General features: G+C 37.5%; 1 protein-coding gene across 4 annotated transcripts in view; it reads right to left on the minus strand.

The window, feature by feature from the left end:
- The window catches only part of FMN2 (formin 2), a 166,291-nt gene that overhangs the window by 63,309 nt on the left and 87,272 nt on the right, over positions 1–15,710 (minus strand). For all 4 annotated transcript variants that reach the window (XM_032102204.1, XM_032102201.1, XM_032102203.1 and 1 more), the window contains one exon: positions 3,388–3,449. In XM_032102204.1, the coding sequence (XP_031958095.1) occupies positions 3,388–3,449 (62 nt within the window). The remainder of the gene's footprint in view (positions 1–3,387; positions 3,450–15,710) is intronic.

Below are 15,710 nucleotides of genomic sequence, written 5' to 3' on the forward strand. Positions count from 1 at the left end.
CAGAACTCAAGTACCATCTATAGGCTCTGCAAAAAATATTAAGACATCACATTGTCATTGCTAGTTCAAAAAAAAAAAAAAATCACAAGAAATAACTGAGGAGATGGTTTGAATCTTAGTGGCAGATTCATGCGCTTCAGACTTCTGGATGCCTTTTATTCTTGCAAAGGCATTTTGAGGTTTTTGAAAGCATTGACCTAAATCTTTTAAAGGCAGTATGGACAAAACTGGGAGCCTAATTGTGAATGTATGCATGTTTCTTTTGTGATGTGAAAAGAACTGAAAAGGGCAAATTCATAGATGAAAGATAATAATTTGACAGCATTTTTAATCCACTTTTATACAATTGTTTTCATGATATAGCGAACATGCAAGCAGAAGCAGACATACCTTGTTTCAGTGATACTTTAGCTACAACCCCAGCTGCTAAGAGGAAATCTGTTTTCAAAGTAAACATTCACTTATTTGCTGATCAGTACATTTCTCATCACAACCAATATGTCCTAACCCCATACAGAAACTTGAATGGATTTTACCTGCCTTCTCCCCTCACCTGATAGCGTTGTTATTAGAGAGTTTGTAAAAGCACATTTAAGTAACACTTCCACAGGTAGTTTTATCTATTAAGATTCTCCTATTAAAATAGTCTAGATATTAATACATAGCTAATTATCAACACATATTTAAACAACTCTTCACAAACCGAGCTACACAACCACATGTAAGAGCTATCTGACTGTACAGTACAATGCTGCAGTAACACAGTCCTTCTCACTCAATGCAGTTCAACTTAATAATATTAAATAAATTATTGAGGACTTGGGTCTTTTGTGGGGTGTGGGCTTCTTCATTTATAAAAAGTCACTAAGATATATACAACAACTTTGTGGTTTAACAAGAGTTTAATTCCTCACTAAACAGGAATTGAACCCTTGGGGTTCTGTGGCTTTTGAAATTAGGGTGTGTTTAGGTTTGGAGACTGCCCAAATTTCATTCACATTTAAGAAGGGAAAGCACTATGCCAGACACATGCAATCAGAAAAAAAGATTCCATTCTAAAGGAAGACTGTAAAACAAATGCTCCCATATGTTCCATACAGATCAAATAGAAAGACTGAGGACTGGTACAGTGGTATCTAAATATCCAGCAAAAAAAATCTCAATCTAATAAATAAACCCTAAGAACTAAAAATTAAGTTACTGGCTACAAAGTAAACGAATGCTGCAAAATTATTCCCACTTACAACACAGGATGATATTGAGAAATAGGGGAGGAGTCAAACATGCCAGGCTCTCTGGTACCACCCATTGCTTACAACTGTTATTGAACAATATTGTTATAATTTATGAAGCTAGCAAGGGAAGAAAATGCAAGGTCTGAAGTGTTTTGACAAAAGGCTGAAAGGAGAAAAAGAAAACAAAAGTCAACTAAAAAGAAAGCTTCTTTCAAGACACAGTTTTATCAAACAGAAAAATCCAGGATTAAAATTCAGGTCCCCTTATAAAACCCTCTCCAAGTAAACTGATGACTTTTCTTGTTCTCTCTTTGGTTTTTGGTTGGGTTTTTTGGTTGTGGGGTTTTTTTCTGTCTTGTAACCAAGCAAATATAATAAAGTTGGACTGATCTGTTTTCTATTCAAAGCAAAGAAATATATTAGACATTTGAACAACTTGAGTCTTTCCTGAGATTAACATATGGTGTTTTCCTTAGTCAGGACATTTCCTAGACATTTTCTCTAATAAGTGAAGGTAATTACAAAATCAACACAATGACATTTGGTTATTTCAATGAACTGCAAATTTGCAAATAATCCATTATATTCAGATTCTGAAGTATATTAGAGATGACGTTAAGTAAACATTTGAAAATTATTAGTACATTATCAACATAAGAGGAGTATTTTTTAAACCAAAATAATAAAAAAATCTTGCTCACTATAAGAGAGGGAAGTATGCAAAAACTGATTATGACTGCAGTATCTATTCCATACTTCCCACAAGAAAATCTCTCACATTCACACATATGTAACAGATAAAATTAATTCAATTTTTTTGCGTGCTAAAAACTGTATGGAATGGGATATATCTTCACTTTATAACGAAACAGATTAAAATTAATGTCAAATAAAATACCATAGGCCAAAACAGAAATGCTGTGGCACAAAGAAGAGAAGTGTTCATAGAGATTTGGAGGTTGTTAGAATAGGTTTCTCTTTTGACCATTATCTTCCTGAGCAGTGTTGAGTAACCTAGCTCTTCAGGGATGAATAGTAAAAGTCTTTTCTAGCTGTTGTGAGACTTCCAGTTTTTTTATGTTTTGTTTAGCTCCTCAGTTTTTCTCTAAAGTGGACTAGAGCTTACTATCTCCCTTTTTGTACTCCAAAGTGGATTATTTAGAGGGATTTCATAAATCATCAAATCATTCCAAAGCAGGTGACTAAAAGCTAAAGACTAAAAACCAAACATCTGAAAGGTGTTAAATTAATTAGCATTATCAAAACTACATGAGGGAAGTAAAGGACCCCATACAATAGCATACATTGGCCTTCAATGCCATTCCGTGGCTCATGGCTTTGAGTCTCATATTTCCAGGTTCTTTTGGAGTGCAAAAGCCTTCTCACTCTTTCCACAGATGTGTAGCCAGAGCCCCACATATCCAGGCAATGCACTCACAGAAAGGGGTAGTGTTCGCTGGCCTCAGCTGAAGGCAGAAACACACTTCTGACATCCATGATTTTGAATTTTTTATGTGACTGGCCTTGTGAAGTTTTAGAACATGCCTGAGCATATTCTGAATCCCTGATTTTACATACCTAGAGGTCAAATCTCTCTGATTATTAGTACCAGACATTTATGAAGGCCCTGGAAGTTTCTGCTACTTTTTATTACATTACCTTAGAGAAATTCTTTTCCTTTCAAAGAGTTAAAATTATTTTGGAGCAATCCCTGAAGCAACAATAATTAAATGCTACAGTTTCACAAATAGAATGATTTCTGCTATCAAAGCTTTTTTTTTTTCAATTGAACAGTATTTTTATGTCAGTGAAATTACGAAGTGATGGCAAAGATGTGGAGTGTAAGGTTTGATACCGATTGATCGAAGATTGCACCAGCCAAGAAAAAAAAAAGGAGCAAAATTGATTTCTGCTTAGTCATTTAGACATTGATAATTTTACTTATGCAGAAATACACGCAGTATGTAAAACACACAATGGCAATTAATGCAATGTAAATACTTAAGTGTTTTCATTGCTTTGTGGAAAATAAAGTCACTTCCAAATAGGACTTTTTCTACAAGACTTCTGAATATTATTGATGCCAAGTAAAAATACCTTCACATGGACACACAATATTCCTACATTTTATGGACTTCCTTTGATTACTCACATTCTCATACAGGGCTTGCAGTGTCTCTAGGTCAACCACAGAGTTGTCCAAGTTCACAACAGCTGTAAAAAAAAGACAAAAGAAAAAAAGAGTTAGTTGTTCAGGATGATAATCCAGCTGTGAAAGAAAGACTGGTCACAATACTCAACAACAGTTTTATGACCTACTGGTCATACAGCTTAAGGGTTTTAACTTTATTAATGCCTTGAATAGTGCCGTTTCTAAGAGTATGGCTGGAAACCTGGTAGAGCCAGGTGTCAAGTGTTAAAGAATTCATCTCCCTCCCCCCAAACACACAAACATGATCCCACAAGTATGGCCATAGTCAGAGATCAGAGATAAGCTTTACATCAGACTTTCATGGTCCAGCTGAAAGCATTATAAAAATTTGTAAATCTGCACCACAGCCACACACACATACACACTCGCACAACAAAGCTCATTCCTGTCACTGTTTGACTTCAGTCTTAAACTCATTAATCCATAAGTCAGCCAGTTAACTTCAAAACACCTGACAAGGGTCAAGTCTTCTATGCACTAAGCCGACACGTTTAGTATGGATACAAAATATGCCTTTCCTGTTCCCAACCAATTCTGGCGCCACACACATACTGTATTTTTTTCAGCATCAAAAAAAACCCAGTGGAACAGCTCAAAGACAATGATTTCTATCTACCTAACCTGAATTAAAAAAAAAAAAATCATTAAGAGGGACACACCTTTAGAAATGGAACCCTGACTCCCCATTTGTTTTAGAAACATTTCACAAGGCATAGGAAATATTTTTGCAACTACTGAAAAATTGTTCTCGGCTAATACAAAGATTTATTTCTCAAATAGTGCTTTTCAGTCTTCCGCTTACATATTTTTGCAAGCACTGTGACCATTCGTTTAAAAGGTGTATAAATCCAAATTTCCTCATCCAGATTTTATATCTTGACATTTAGAATGTTGCATTAGAATATATATGATGGCAATGAATAATTTTTATCATACTATACCAGTCTTTTCCTACTTTGCACTTCATTAATTTGTACCCTTTTTTGTAATGGGCTCTGTGTGTGTGTGGTGTGTGAGTGCACTCGTACAATAAGCTGAATAAATTCCTTAGGTGAGATTAATCTAGAAATTGCAACATTGATCAGAGATAGAGACCCAGCACTGGGTTGCTTGTTGTCCTATAAATCCATGTCCTTAACTGTCACAGAGAAATTCTGTATACACCTGAAGACTACAGAATATAATTCAAGCTCATATGTTTCTGATTGCTCTAAAGCATCCAGAGATACCACTCTGAGTCTGGGACTCATCATGTTTCCCCTTTCCAGGCCTGAGACATAGTTTTAGTTGCAGTATAAGAAAATTATAAACAAAAAAGTGTTGATCTTGATTAAACTAAGCAGGCCACACTGTATCTCTAAGCAGGGCACAAAGCTAACTTCTAGGACTAAACAAAAAATAATTTTAAAACTCTTTATTTTTTCATTTTTCCTTTACCAGAAAGCAATGTAGCAGATAATGCCAGTGTAACAGTTAACAGTTCAGGAAGCAACATGTTTTTTGTTTTCTTTTGGGGGAGGAGGCACGTGCAAAAAGCTGCTACTAATTATATGGGATATTTTTAAACTTCCCTCCCCCATCCAAGTGTAATAATTGTTGCAACAGAGACTTAAAGATGCCCTCTACACAAGGCACTGTATTATACACTGTATTTAATAAGATATTGCTGCTCAATAAGACTAGCTGTATGCTTAAAAACATGCCAAATTTGATTTGTAGAACTGGACACTAAAGTTTGCATGCAAATAGAAACTGGGTCTAGATTGGTTTGAGAGCTCTACTTTAAGACAACACTAACATCAAAGCCTATGTACAAACAGCTTTATTAAACCCAGGTTATATTATGAAACCCAGTTTATACCGTCTAACATTCCAGCACTTTTATGCTTTCTCAATGTTTTCATATATGGACACACTCACAACCCTTCAACTATTTATTTTGAGTTGTGGCTTCCTTCTCCCTACTCCACCCCCTTCCTTCCAGAGACCGTTCACTCCTGTGCTAAGAAATTTAACATAAGTTCCTGCCCTGACTTTTGCTGAATGTTAAGATCACCCACGGATTACTCAGAGAGCAATAGAACACTTTTGTTTGAATGCTTGCAGGAGATAAGAGAACGCCTGGCAAACACAATGGTGCCAGGTCTGTGTACTTTCAACAAAACAGGTATGCAGAAGAGTGTACATACTTCAGGGAGCTGCTTAAATCAGTCTGAGACAAGGACATGGGGAAGTTAGATTCTAGGATATATCCTTCAAGTCTCCTCCTCCAAAGAGAAATACATTTCTAGATGTTTCATCTAAACCTGTGTATGTTCATAAACAGCGCTCTGACATCTCACTAGGATTTTTCCATACTCATTTTAGGTGCGCTCCCCCTACTCTGAGGACTCAGGGTATGAGCTTCTGTTCTTTGCCAAACCTGCAGCATTGCCATACAGAACAAGATAGCTGGAAAAATAAACCAGAACTACTGCATTTTCAATTCCATTATCTAGACAATTTGAATTGAAAAAAACAATCATGTTTCCTTATGTAGCCAAGCTTACTAGCTAAACATGCCCCCTACAATCAGCATGACTACACAAACATCTAACCAAAGTATTCCATATGTGGTGGCAATAGAATGATGAAACACAGACAAAGATTAATTTCCTCGTATGAAAATATTTTTAGCCACGCTGCAGTTCCAGTACACTTTGATGCAAGTGACTGGAGAAGGGTTTGTATTAGTCTTGCAGTCACTGGATATTTTCACCCATGTCACTAGTTTAGAAAGTGATTTTTTCTTGTTTCAAAGTTGACATTGATATTTCCTGGCCTTGACTACTATGAAAGTGAAGACTATCTATTGGCTTTTGCTCTAATAGAAAGAACTTTAATCACATCAGACCCAGGAATTCAGTTCTTACTGTCAAGATCTCATAGTTTTGTTATTTTCTTGCATTCCTATTGCCACTCCTGCCAATAAAACCAGCACTAGGTTCAAGCTAACACTGTAAAATTATTTGATGTATATATACAAATACATAGATATGATTAAATCAAAGTTGAACCAAGAAAAAAAAATTAAAGAAATTACAAACCAACAACTTCTTTTTCTATTTAAGCAAGCCATGGTCAACAGATAACTACAAAAAAATCCACCCAGTAAAATGAGGGTTTGGGGATCAATCACAAATGATTACTTGATACTATAGAGGACAAAGAAGAAGAAATTTCAAAGGATTTATAGCCAAATTAACGGGTTCGGGGAACTCTTGCTCGTCCTCACATTTCCTGATACTGTCACTGTTTTAGTCACAATCTGCATGGAAATCTAAACTGGTATCTTTGTGGCAGAAATGATATCTTATTATCTAATGACAGAATATGGAAATTTTAGCAGAATGGAAGAGTTTCCTTTCAATTCTGTATTTCTAAAATATAAATGGAATAAAAAAATATGTATGCAAACTCACATTAGAAAAGCCAATTTAGGTACTAGCTGGGAGTTAGAAAGAAAAAAAAATGCAAGCAGACAGACAAAGATTCACTACTCTTATTAATATCAATTAATTTACAAGTGTAGAAGGTACATCCCTTGACAGGAGGATATGTTGCTGGTAAAAAAGTGAGATTAGGGCACGTGATCATACTCAGAGGCATATTTGAACTGAGAACTAATGGATCTTCTTCCATATACATAGAAGACAATTTAGAACAGAGACACAATTTTAAAAACCCCAAACCGACAACAAAGCAAAATACAAAAAATAAACCAAACACAATAAATTATCACCACCCTCAAGTCTTCAGGGGAAGACAGTAACCAAGCCAACAACAAGATCAAAATTTTGCCAGCAAATGTAATCCTGAAGAGGAAATGTATGAGAAAACACCATTGGCAGCAAGCTGCATGATGCCCAGTGTATTGTCAGGAAGACTCTAAAGGCAGCGGCTGTACTTTTTCCTTTGTTAGACAGATCATTTCTGTTGCTATTCTGTATCTAGGAGCACACGAACTACCAGCTGCCACTAAACCAAAGCCGACAGGCAATGCCGACACAGCTAACTCACATTTCCCTGTGGCTGTGATTCTAAATACACCAATAGCACCACTTACATAAAGTGTCAGAGAAAAGACAACTTCCTACAACTACCCAGTCCTTGGAAACTCCATTTTGTTTCAAAGTCTAAAACTTTGGAATTTCCTTTTTAAATGAAAAGGCCAAAATTTGAAGTTTCCCACTGAGTAGCATTTCAGAAAGAAGAAAAAGTGTTATAAACCAGATCCTTTGGATCCAAATTTTATGTCATAAAACTGTCATTAACACAATCACATATGGATGACTTTCAGAAAACTGGTATTCAGCTGAATTCTTAGTCTTAGGCTTCCATTTTCTCAGGGCAGGTTTCAAACCCCACTCCATTTCTCTGGCCTTTCCAAGTATGCTGCCTAAGATTTTCTGGCTCTGGACTCCGTCTAAAATTAAGTGTCTCCTTCTTGAAACCTCCTGGAAGCACCGCCGTCTCACAAAAAACTGACTAACCATTTTCCAAATCCTACTTGACTGATAACAGATCACAGTTTAAGTCCTCATAAAGAAGCAGTAGCTGAAGTAAAACCACGTCTGAACCTGTCCTGCCCTACACAGATCCGTCCTTCAGAGAGACAAACAAGAAAACCACCCATCTAAGTCCTTCCTGCTGATTTCTACCTCAGCTGACTTCTCTGTGACTCTCCAAAAACCAAGGAGTATTGCTTCAAGAAGCCACTCCTTTTTTCCTCCTGCACATCTCTGCCTCCTCACTTTCACATCTGCTCTCTTTCTCCAGAAGAGCACCAGGAGTTTCTGCAAGACTTCACAACTTCTCTGACAAATGGCAGCAACAGATGGTCAGCACAGCAAAATACAAAGGCAGAGCTATTCTTCTTCACTGAGTGAAGGATGTCCTGCTTCTGCAACAACTAACCACAGTACTCTTACCACATAGTTCTGTGTGTGGCACAGATTTGGGGGTTTCTCAGCTGTTACGCCCTTCATGAAAGCAAGCTTACAGGATACTAAGAGGTTACAACTTCCATAGTACTTTTACCAGGCTTTGATCCCCAGATATTTCTGCTCCAGTGAAATCATCTATACCCAGGAATATTACTGTAAGCTGAAGAGTGAAAGAAACTGAAAAGGCATCCATCAAACTTATGACAAAAAAATTGACTCTGTTGTTGTTAAGAATCTGTATCAATATAGAGAACTGCAGAAACAGTAAGCTTTATATAATTAGTGTCTCAAAATTACTACATAATTTTGAGGCAGAACGGTACTATTAAAATTCATTCAACCAAATTTAATGGGATTTACAATTATTTTAAATTATCTAAAAAGTGTATTTTCAAGAAAATAAAGGCACATAAGTAGATGAGTAGGTTCAATGTGTCACTTTGAATTATCTTCCTTGAATTATTATTTCTGAGTTAATTAAAAACAATAGACTCCTCAAGAATAATGTACAGGCAGTAAATTGAAAGAGGTCAAAATCCAGCATCATTAGAAAACTAGCATACTGGCAAATCTTAAAAAATAGAAAACTGATACAAGAAAAACAAGTCAGATAATATATAGCTTGATCAACTTATGCTTTTATCAACAAACAGAGAAAAAGAATAGATACAGAATGTATACAGAATTGTTCTGTGAATACAGAATGGAAGATTTCTCTGACAGGTGGCTTTGGGGGAAAATGCAAGAACACGGCACATGCAAACACAAGCAATCCATGAAGAAAAGTCTCAATGCAGACAACTTCGTCAGGTTCATTGGAACGATGGACAGCTGAACTGCTCAATTCAGAAGTGGAAGAAAAAACACCTGCATCAATGTTCTCATCAACAAAAGAGCCAAGAGAGCCTAAGAAGATGATCAAAGTGCAATGGCTTCTTTTGCTCCCATAAAGATTACGTTCGGATGTAATATCAAGCTACTTGCCAAGTAAACCCAGATTTACGTGAAACTTAAGATTTACATTTAAAAAAAACCTAAATTGCAAAACTTTCAGTCTCTTATTGATCACATGGAAAACCCACAACTTCAAAACTTCATATCCTTTGGTTCACTCCTCCTTCCCTCCCCCTCCCCCCTTTTTTTTACTTTTTCCCCCATGAGACTTTTGGCATCATTCATCTGACATCGACAAGGTCATGTTTTTATCTGTAATACTTCCAACAACTTGACAACTGCTGCTATTCTCTTGGGATTTTTCTTTATCATTAGGAATAGAAATGTGTATCTCCAATGCAGAAAGTTAAATTCCAAATGGGCCTCTTTGAAATAAATGTTGTGTTTACACAACAGTGCTAAGACCTAATGTCCCTGTGCTAATGGAAACTGCAGCAAACACACAAGAGTCATGACTGTATAATTTTTAAAGTTCCTCAGAAAATAAGCAAAAGAATTGTTAAACATAAACTGCATAACTAGCAGACACTATCTCCCCCTCCCCCCCTCCTTAAAATGGGTAGGTGGCACATGACTGCATTGGTAGAGTTAGCATAAATGAACAACTTCACATTATTACCTACCTTCCTGCCCTCAGTACCTGCGTGATATATTTATCTATTAGGAAATACTCTAAAATTGTCAGGATGAAAACTTTAAGTGCACAAAGCTCGAGGGAGATTGGAACTTCAGCACAAGTACATACAGCATGGATCAGAGGCAAGACACCACCTAGAACTGCTTGCACACAGTTTTACTGTGGCAGTAATTCACCTTGATCTAAAGCTTGTGTAAGAAACCAGAACAGAAAACAAAATTTCCAAGCAGAAGCCATGGATTAAGTTGAGCTGTTGCTTCAGACTGTTTTTAAAGGACTTAAGAATTTTAAATAACTTCAAGAACATGCAGTCGCATTTCTAGGAAGCAATAACGTAAGAATAAATTAAGCATTAATATGTTTTGCAAAATGTGAAGAAAAAAAGTAGGAGACTTTGTTGAAAGGAGTGAATCTTCGCCATGATTCTTCTCTTATAAACACAATTAAACTTCTAGAAAGTTGTCCTTAGCATTTCTGTTCCCTCACTTGTATCCCTAATATAAAAACTGTATCAACAGATTTTTTTACATACATGTAAATATACATTCACACATGCAACAAAATATATCACCAGATTTTACATAGCTGTACATAGTTAATATAAACAATTACATTACATAGATTTCAAACAAGTGCCTACTTTGTTAAGGACAGCAGTTACTGATTATATGAAGTCAAACTTCATACACCTATACAGTTTGTTTACAAAAAGTGTGCAAGCTCAGCTCATAGAGAACAAATATATTTTGTTTGACTCAGTATGTCGCCTTCTTGTCTAGGCATGAAAAAAAAAGTGGAGAGCAATGCTGTAATCCTTTCAGAATAAAATGTTTAAATACAAACATGATTGCCATTGTAGACTGTTTAATTTAGAGAGATTGTATTTCAGTTCTGGCTTTGAGAGGTTTGCTGATTTGACTATAGAGAGTACTTCAATGCTTATCTTAATTGTTTAGATAAGATTTGTTTGAATTTGGCAGGTGAAAAAAACATGGGTGTGGGATATAGGAAGGTTGAGAAAAGACTGGCATTTTACCAGATTATGCTTATTTTAAACTACAGTGCATAGAGGAGCAAACAGTTTTATGAACCTGCCAGGGGCTGGTCATTGGGGGGGGGTGGATCTGAAATGTGAGACGGACTGGCAGGATTCAAGATTTTCAACAAACTGAAAACGATTACTATGATAACTCCCCAAACACTACTTAAGGCTTAACATAGTACACAAATGCAGACTGTATAAGACACATTTAAATAAGTTTAAATAAATATATAATTGTGCTTTATGATTATAGTAGGGGGTTGTTCTCTAGGCAAACTTCCTGACCCTTAAATGTAAAGTGTTTCAAGAACAGGATTTTTATATAAAAATTAATATTGACATACAGGTGTATTTTATATGTAAGAATTTCTGTTACAGAAAATAAAATTGCTGCTATAAAAAACCCCCCAATGCTCTTGGCTTTTAATTTCAGTACCAGTTTGTACTAAGCTTTTTCACTTCCTGGTTAGGGCAGTACAGCATGCCACAGGCATTTCATTTAGAGGTTCTCAAAAGAAACCTTGTCATACCTGTCAAGTCTATCTTTTTTGGGGGCAGACTACTGGAACATGATATCTGAGGAATATATTTTGGGGATGTTTACTTGTCAGTATGTATTTACAGTGTACGTTTAAACTGTACAAACACATCAGCTGCAAAGGCACATATGCAGTACATCTGGCATTGTGTATCAATCTGCCTCAAGACTGACATGATTTGTAGCTTTAAATTCATGAGTCAGGTGACATAAAATTTGGGTTTTCTGTGTGTTAAACTTTTCTTTCAGATCCACGTAGGCTCTAATGCCTTTCAGTCTCTGTTTCAATGACATTAAGACCAGGAGTTCCACAGGCTAATTGTGGTACCAGTGATGGTGTAACTGGGAGACATTAGCAAGACTTGTTCGGAATACAAATGAGCCTTCAGGCTTGAAACTAACTGAGGCTTTAAGTTACCTGTGGCTTTTTTTTAGTAACCAAACTTGCTGGCTTTTGATTTAATCCCACTTAATCTATTAGAATACCTCACAGTAAACTAAGTCATGTCTAACTCTGGGAAGTGCAGTCTATAAGAAAAAGGCAAGCTTTTCCTTTCTTGCTTTAGAGAGCTCATTCTAAATTATAAATTTAAACAAAATGCATGAGGAGGAGAAAGAAGATTTTTATTTGGAATTATCTGGTAGTGCACTGCTGTATTTGATTAGTATTTGAAAGTTATGAGGGCAGATACCTAACACACGTTGTTTCTACAAAAAGTAGATTCTCTGCAGTAAGAAGCTAACTTGGGATTTTAGCTTTTTTCCTCTCAATTTACCCACAGTTAGTGCATAGTTAATGGAGCTCCCGGTGTGTCTGGTTGGCAATTTAGAACACTTACATTAAATTATTTGTCAGCACTAAATGAGCTAATAACTGCCAGCTCATAGATCTGAAAATGTAATTGCTCTTGAAACATTACCACAAACAAGAGAGTACCTTAGGCTTTCATAGGACTTCGTTCTCAGCTCACTGCAAATAAATATAACTTTATCAACATTGAAAAGAAAGATATTAAAAATAGTGATTAATCCTCAATGAAATCCAGGTGGCAATGCTAATGGGAGAGCCGCTCTTTCCTGAGCAGACTCAAACTCACCCAAAGAAGTGCTTCGACTGCACTCTGTAATCATCATCAATGACTAATCTAAAACTCTCAAGAAGTGGCTAGAAGTTAGAGCAATTTTTGGACTAGAGCTAGAACCAGCGTAGTATCAAAAAGACCAACAAAGGAGGGAGCAGAATAACCTCAAGAACTTGTCTATTGAATTGCTTGATCTATTTAACTTATATAAAGAAAGTTAAGAAGCAACATGATTACATACCTGCATGACAAGATATCTGAAAGTAGACAGCTCTGTAATTTCACAGAGGCAAAGCATGAAAGAATGAAGGGTATCTGTAAATTAATCTAGCAAATTCACTATGGAAAGAATCTTTAAAGTGCTAAAAGTGAGAGAAATTAACCTTTTGAACAACGTTTCATGGGATATGTTGACTTCTCCATCACTTAAAGTATTTCTATGAAATCCTAGACTCACCAAAGTCAACTGCAAAACTTTCAGCAACTTCAAAGAAAGCAAAAGGTTGAAGGGTCAGAATTTCAGCTGGAACTCAAGATCATTTATACTGCTAAAATGTTCATATTTATACAGACTAATAGTTTGAGGCAGAAGTTAGCAGGCAATATTACATAGCTTGCCTTATTCAGTAGCCAGACTAAATGCTTAGAATGCTCTGTCTAAAAACCTAGACTTGAGCTGCATGTTTGCCCTTTGCTACCTCTCAAATTCTCTACTAGTCTTCTGTAACATCACCAAGCCTAAATCATTTTACATAGACTACATGGAATGTTGTTACCCTTTGATGATTTACAGCAGAAAGTACTGCAAGCTCTTTTAGCCATGAAGACATGTATTATCATTCAGAAACGAGCTTTCCCTGCTTATGGTTCAAGCTAGCCAGTTGTGTGTGTTACCAGTATCCGTACTAGCAGAATTAGCTAGAAAGCACAGCATGGAAATATACAGGGTTTCAAACATCATGCAAAGCAGGTCCTCATTTGCCTGTAATTGCTGTACAAGCAACCGTTTTAGTCACAACTCAAAATACAAGTTTTCTTGGTCAAGAATAACAAAACCAAAACTTTTGAGAGGTTTCCTCTCAAATCAAATTTCTTTCCTTCTGTCAAATGGTAGTAGTATCTCACTGAAATAAAATTACATACTCTCAATTTATTCTCCAAATAATTTTTTTTTTTTTTCTCCTGGCACAGCAAAGTACATATTAGATGTTGCCTAGTATTCTACATGTCTGCCCTGTCTGATGTCTGGATAAACACACCAGGGATTTCATCGTATTAAGGCACGTTAAGCCTTTCACCAAATATTCTGAAGTTATAGTACTAAGGAGCTACAGATGCTAAGAAAGTGATGTAATGATCTTGTGATACCATGTTATAAGTGTGGTGGGATAACGAAAATACTGCAAAAAGATTTTTGGCTAGGTACATGACAGATGACACAGCTTTACTAATTCAAATCACAATACTGTGATTGCTGAGCGCAGACGGATGCCTGTATATGGTTTAAGTTCCACCTTTTTTCACACTCCAAAGCATTTTTCAAAAGCTGGTATTAATTCAAGGAAATAAGGGCTGAAATAACAACAAAACGAAATGCCCATGTACACAGAAAACCAAAATACGCACATTAGAAGAAAAAGCCCCCAAAAGTTATTTGGAACCACATATGTATATTTATTTCAGTATCATGACTAGCTTTGGCCTACTGAGGACTGTAGGATTATGAGAGGCAATTGATATTGCTTCAGTTCAATGACACTGAGCTGTGTTTTGTGTCTAGGTAGCAAAAGCAATTGCAACTTCACTAAAAATCAGAAAATACTTTACACTGAAACAGAACGTAACACCCATTGCTTGGGGAGGTTTCATGTGAAACAGCAGAACAGAAATTATCCTGATTTTTCATTGCCTGCGGATAACAACAGAACAAGAGAAAGAAGAGAAAGCAGTAAGTAGGAGAAATCCAGGTACCTCATAAAGTGACAGGTACAGGAACACCAACATACTGACTGCAGCATGAGGAACAGTGGGCACTCAGGCTAAGCAGAAAACCGTAATTTCCCGGGCACTCTTTCTTACCCTCCCCTATAGTGGATGATGCATGGACACAACAAACAAGCCACTCTACCATCTTCGCATCATGCTTTCTCTTCCTTACACTCGGAGCTACTGTTTAAAGGAGCTATTCCCTGCGTGAGGACTGTGCCCACAGGCAGCGCCTCGCCGAGCCGCGAGGTCGAGCGCCTTGCCCGGCGCAGCCCGGGCGCCGGGGCAGCGACTCCGCTCTGCCGGCAGCCGGGCCGGCGTCTCCCGGGCAGGGCGGCGGAGCTCCCCGGCGGCGGCAGCGCGGGCCGCTGTTGCCACCTGCTGCCGGCAGCGTGGACCCGGGGCCCGGGCGGCGCTCGGCCGGGCAGGCGGCGGCCCCGGCGCTCGGCGGCCCCGGGATGGGCGAGGGGCCGGGAGGGCCCCGCCCGGGGAGGAGCGCGGTGCGGGCATGAGCGAGGGAGGCGAGGCAGCGCCGCGGCCCAGGTAAGCCGAGCCCGACGGGTAAAGGCCAGGCTGTGTGAATGATGGGTGTCCGTAGAGTTTCCAGGCATCTAACATCTGCAAAGGGGAGATCTGTATTTACTGGTGGATGCAATGGCCGTTCCGAATGGAACAAAAGGACGATAACCAGTGTGACAGTAACAATGTAAGGCTGTACATGGTGCCATAAAGCGTTACAGCAGAAGAGAGGCAGCGAATACCGAAGGGAGCATTAGCCGGGTAAGATAAAGCAATTGGTTGTAAATACACGCCTAATAATAATAACAATAATATAAAAATAATAAATTCAAGCCTAAATAGAAAAAACACAGTCAGTGACCTAATACAGACCATCCAAAAAGCATCTTAATAATGACTCCTAAATGGTATTTTACCATTTAGGTGTAAGACAATATGCCACATAGAAAACATGCTAGTCTAAGGTTTAATCTGCTAACCATATTGTTTGAGCCATCTTTTGGAGTCTAAATTTTAGGTT

The sequence above is a fragment of the Corvus moneduloides genome, chromosome 3 (genome assembly GCF_009650955.1).
Source record: "Corvus moneduloides isolate bCorMon1 chromosome 3, bCorMon1.pri, whole genome shotgun sequence".
Taxonomy (NCBI): Eukaryota; Metazoa; Chordata; class Aves; order Passeriformes; family Corvidae; genus Corvus; species Corvus moneduloides.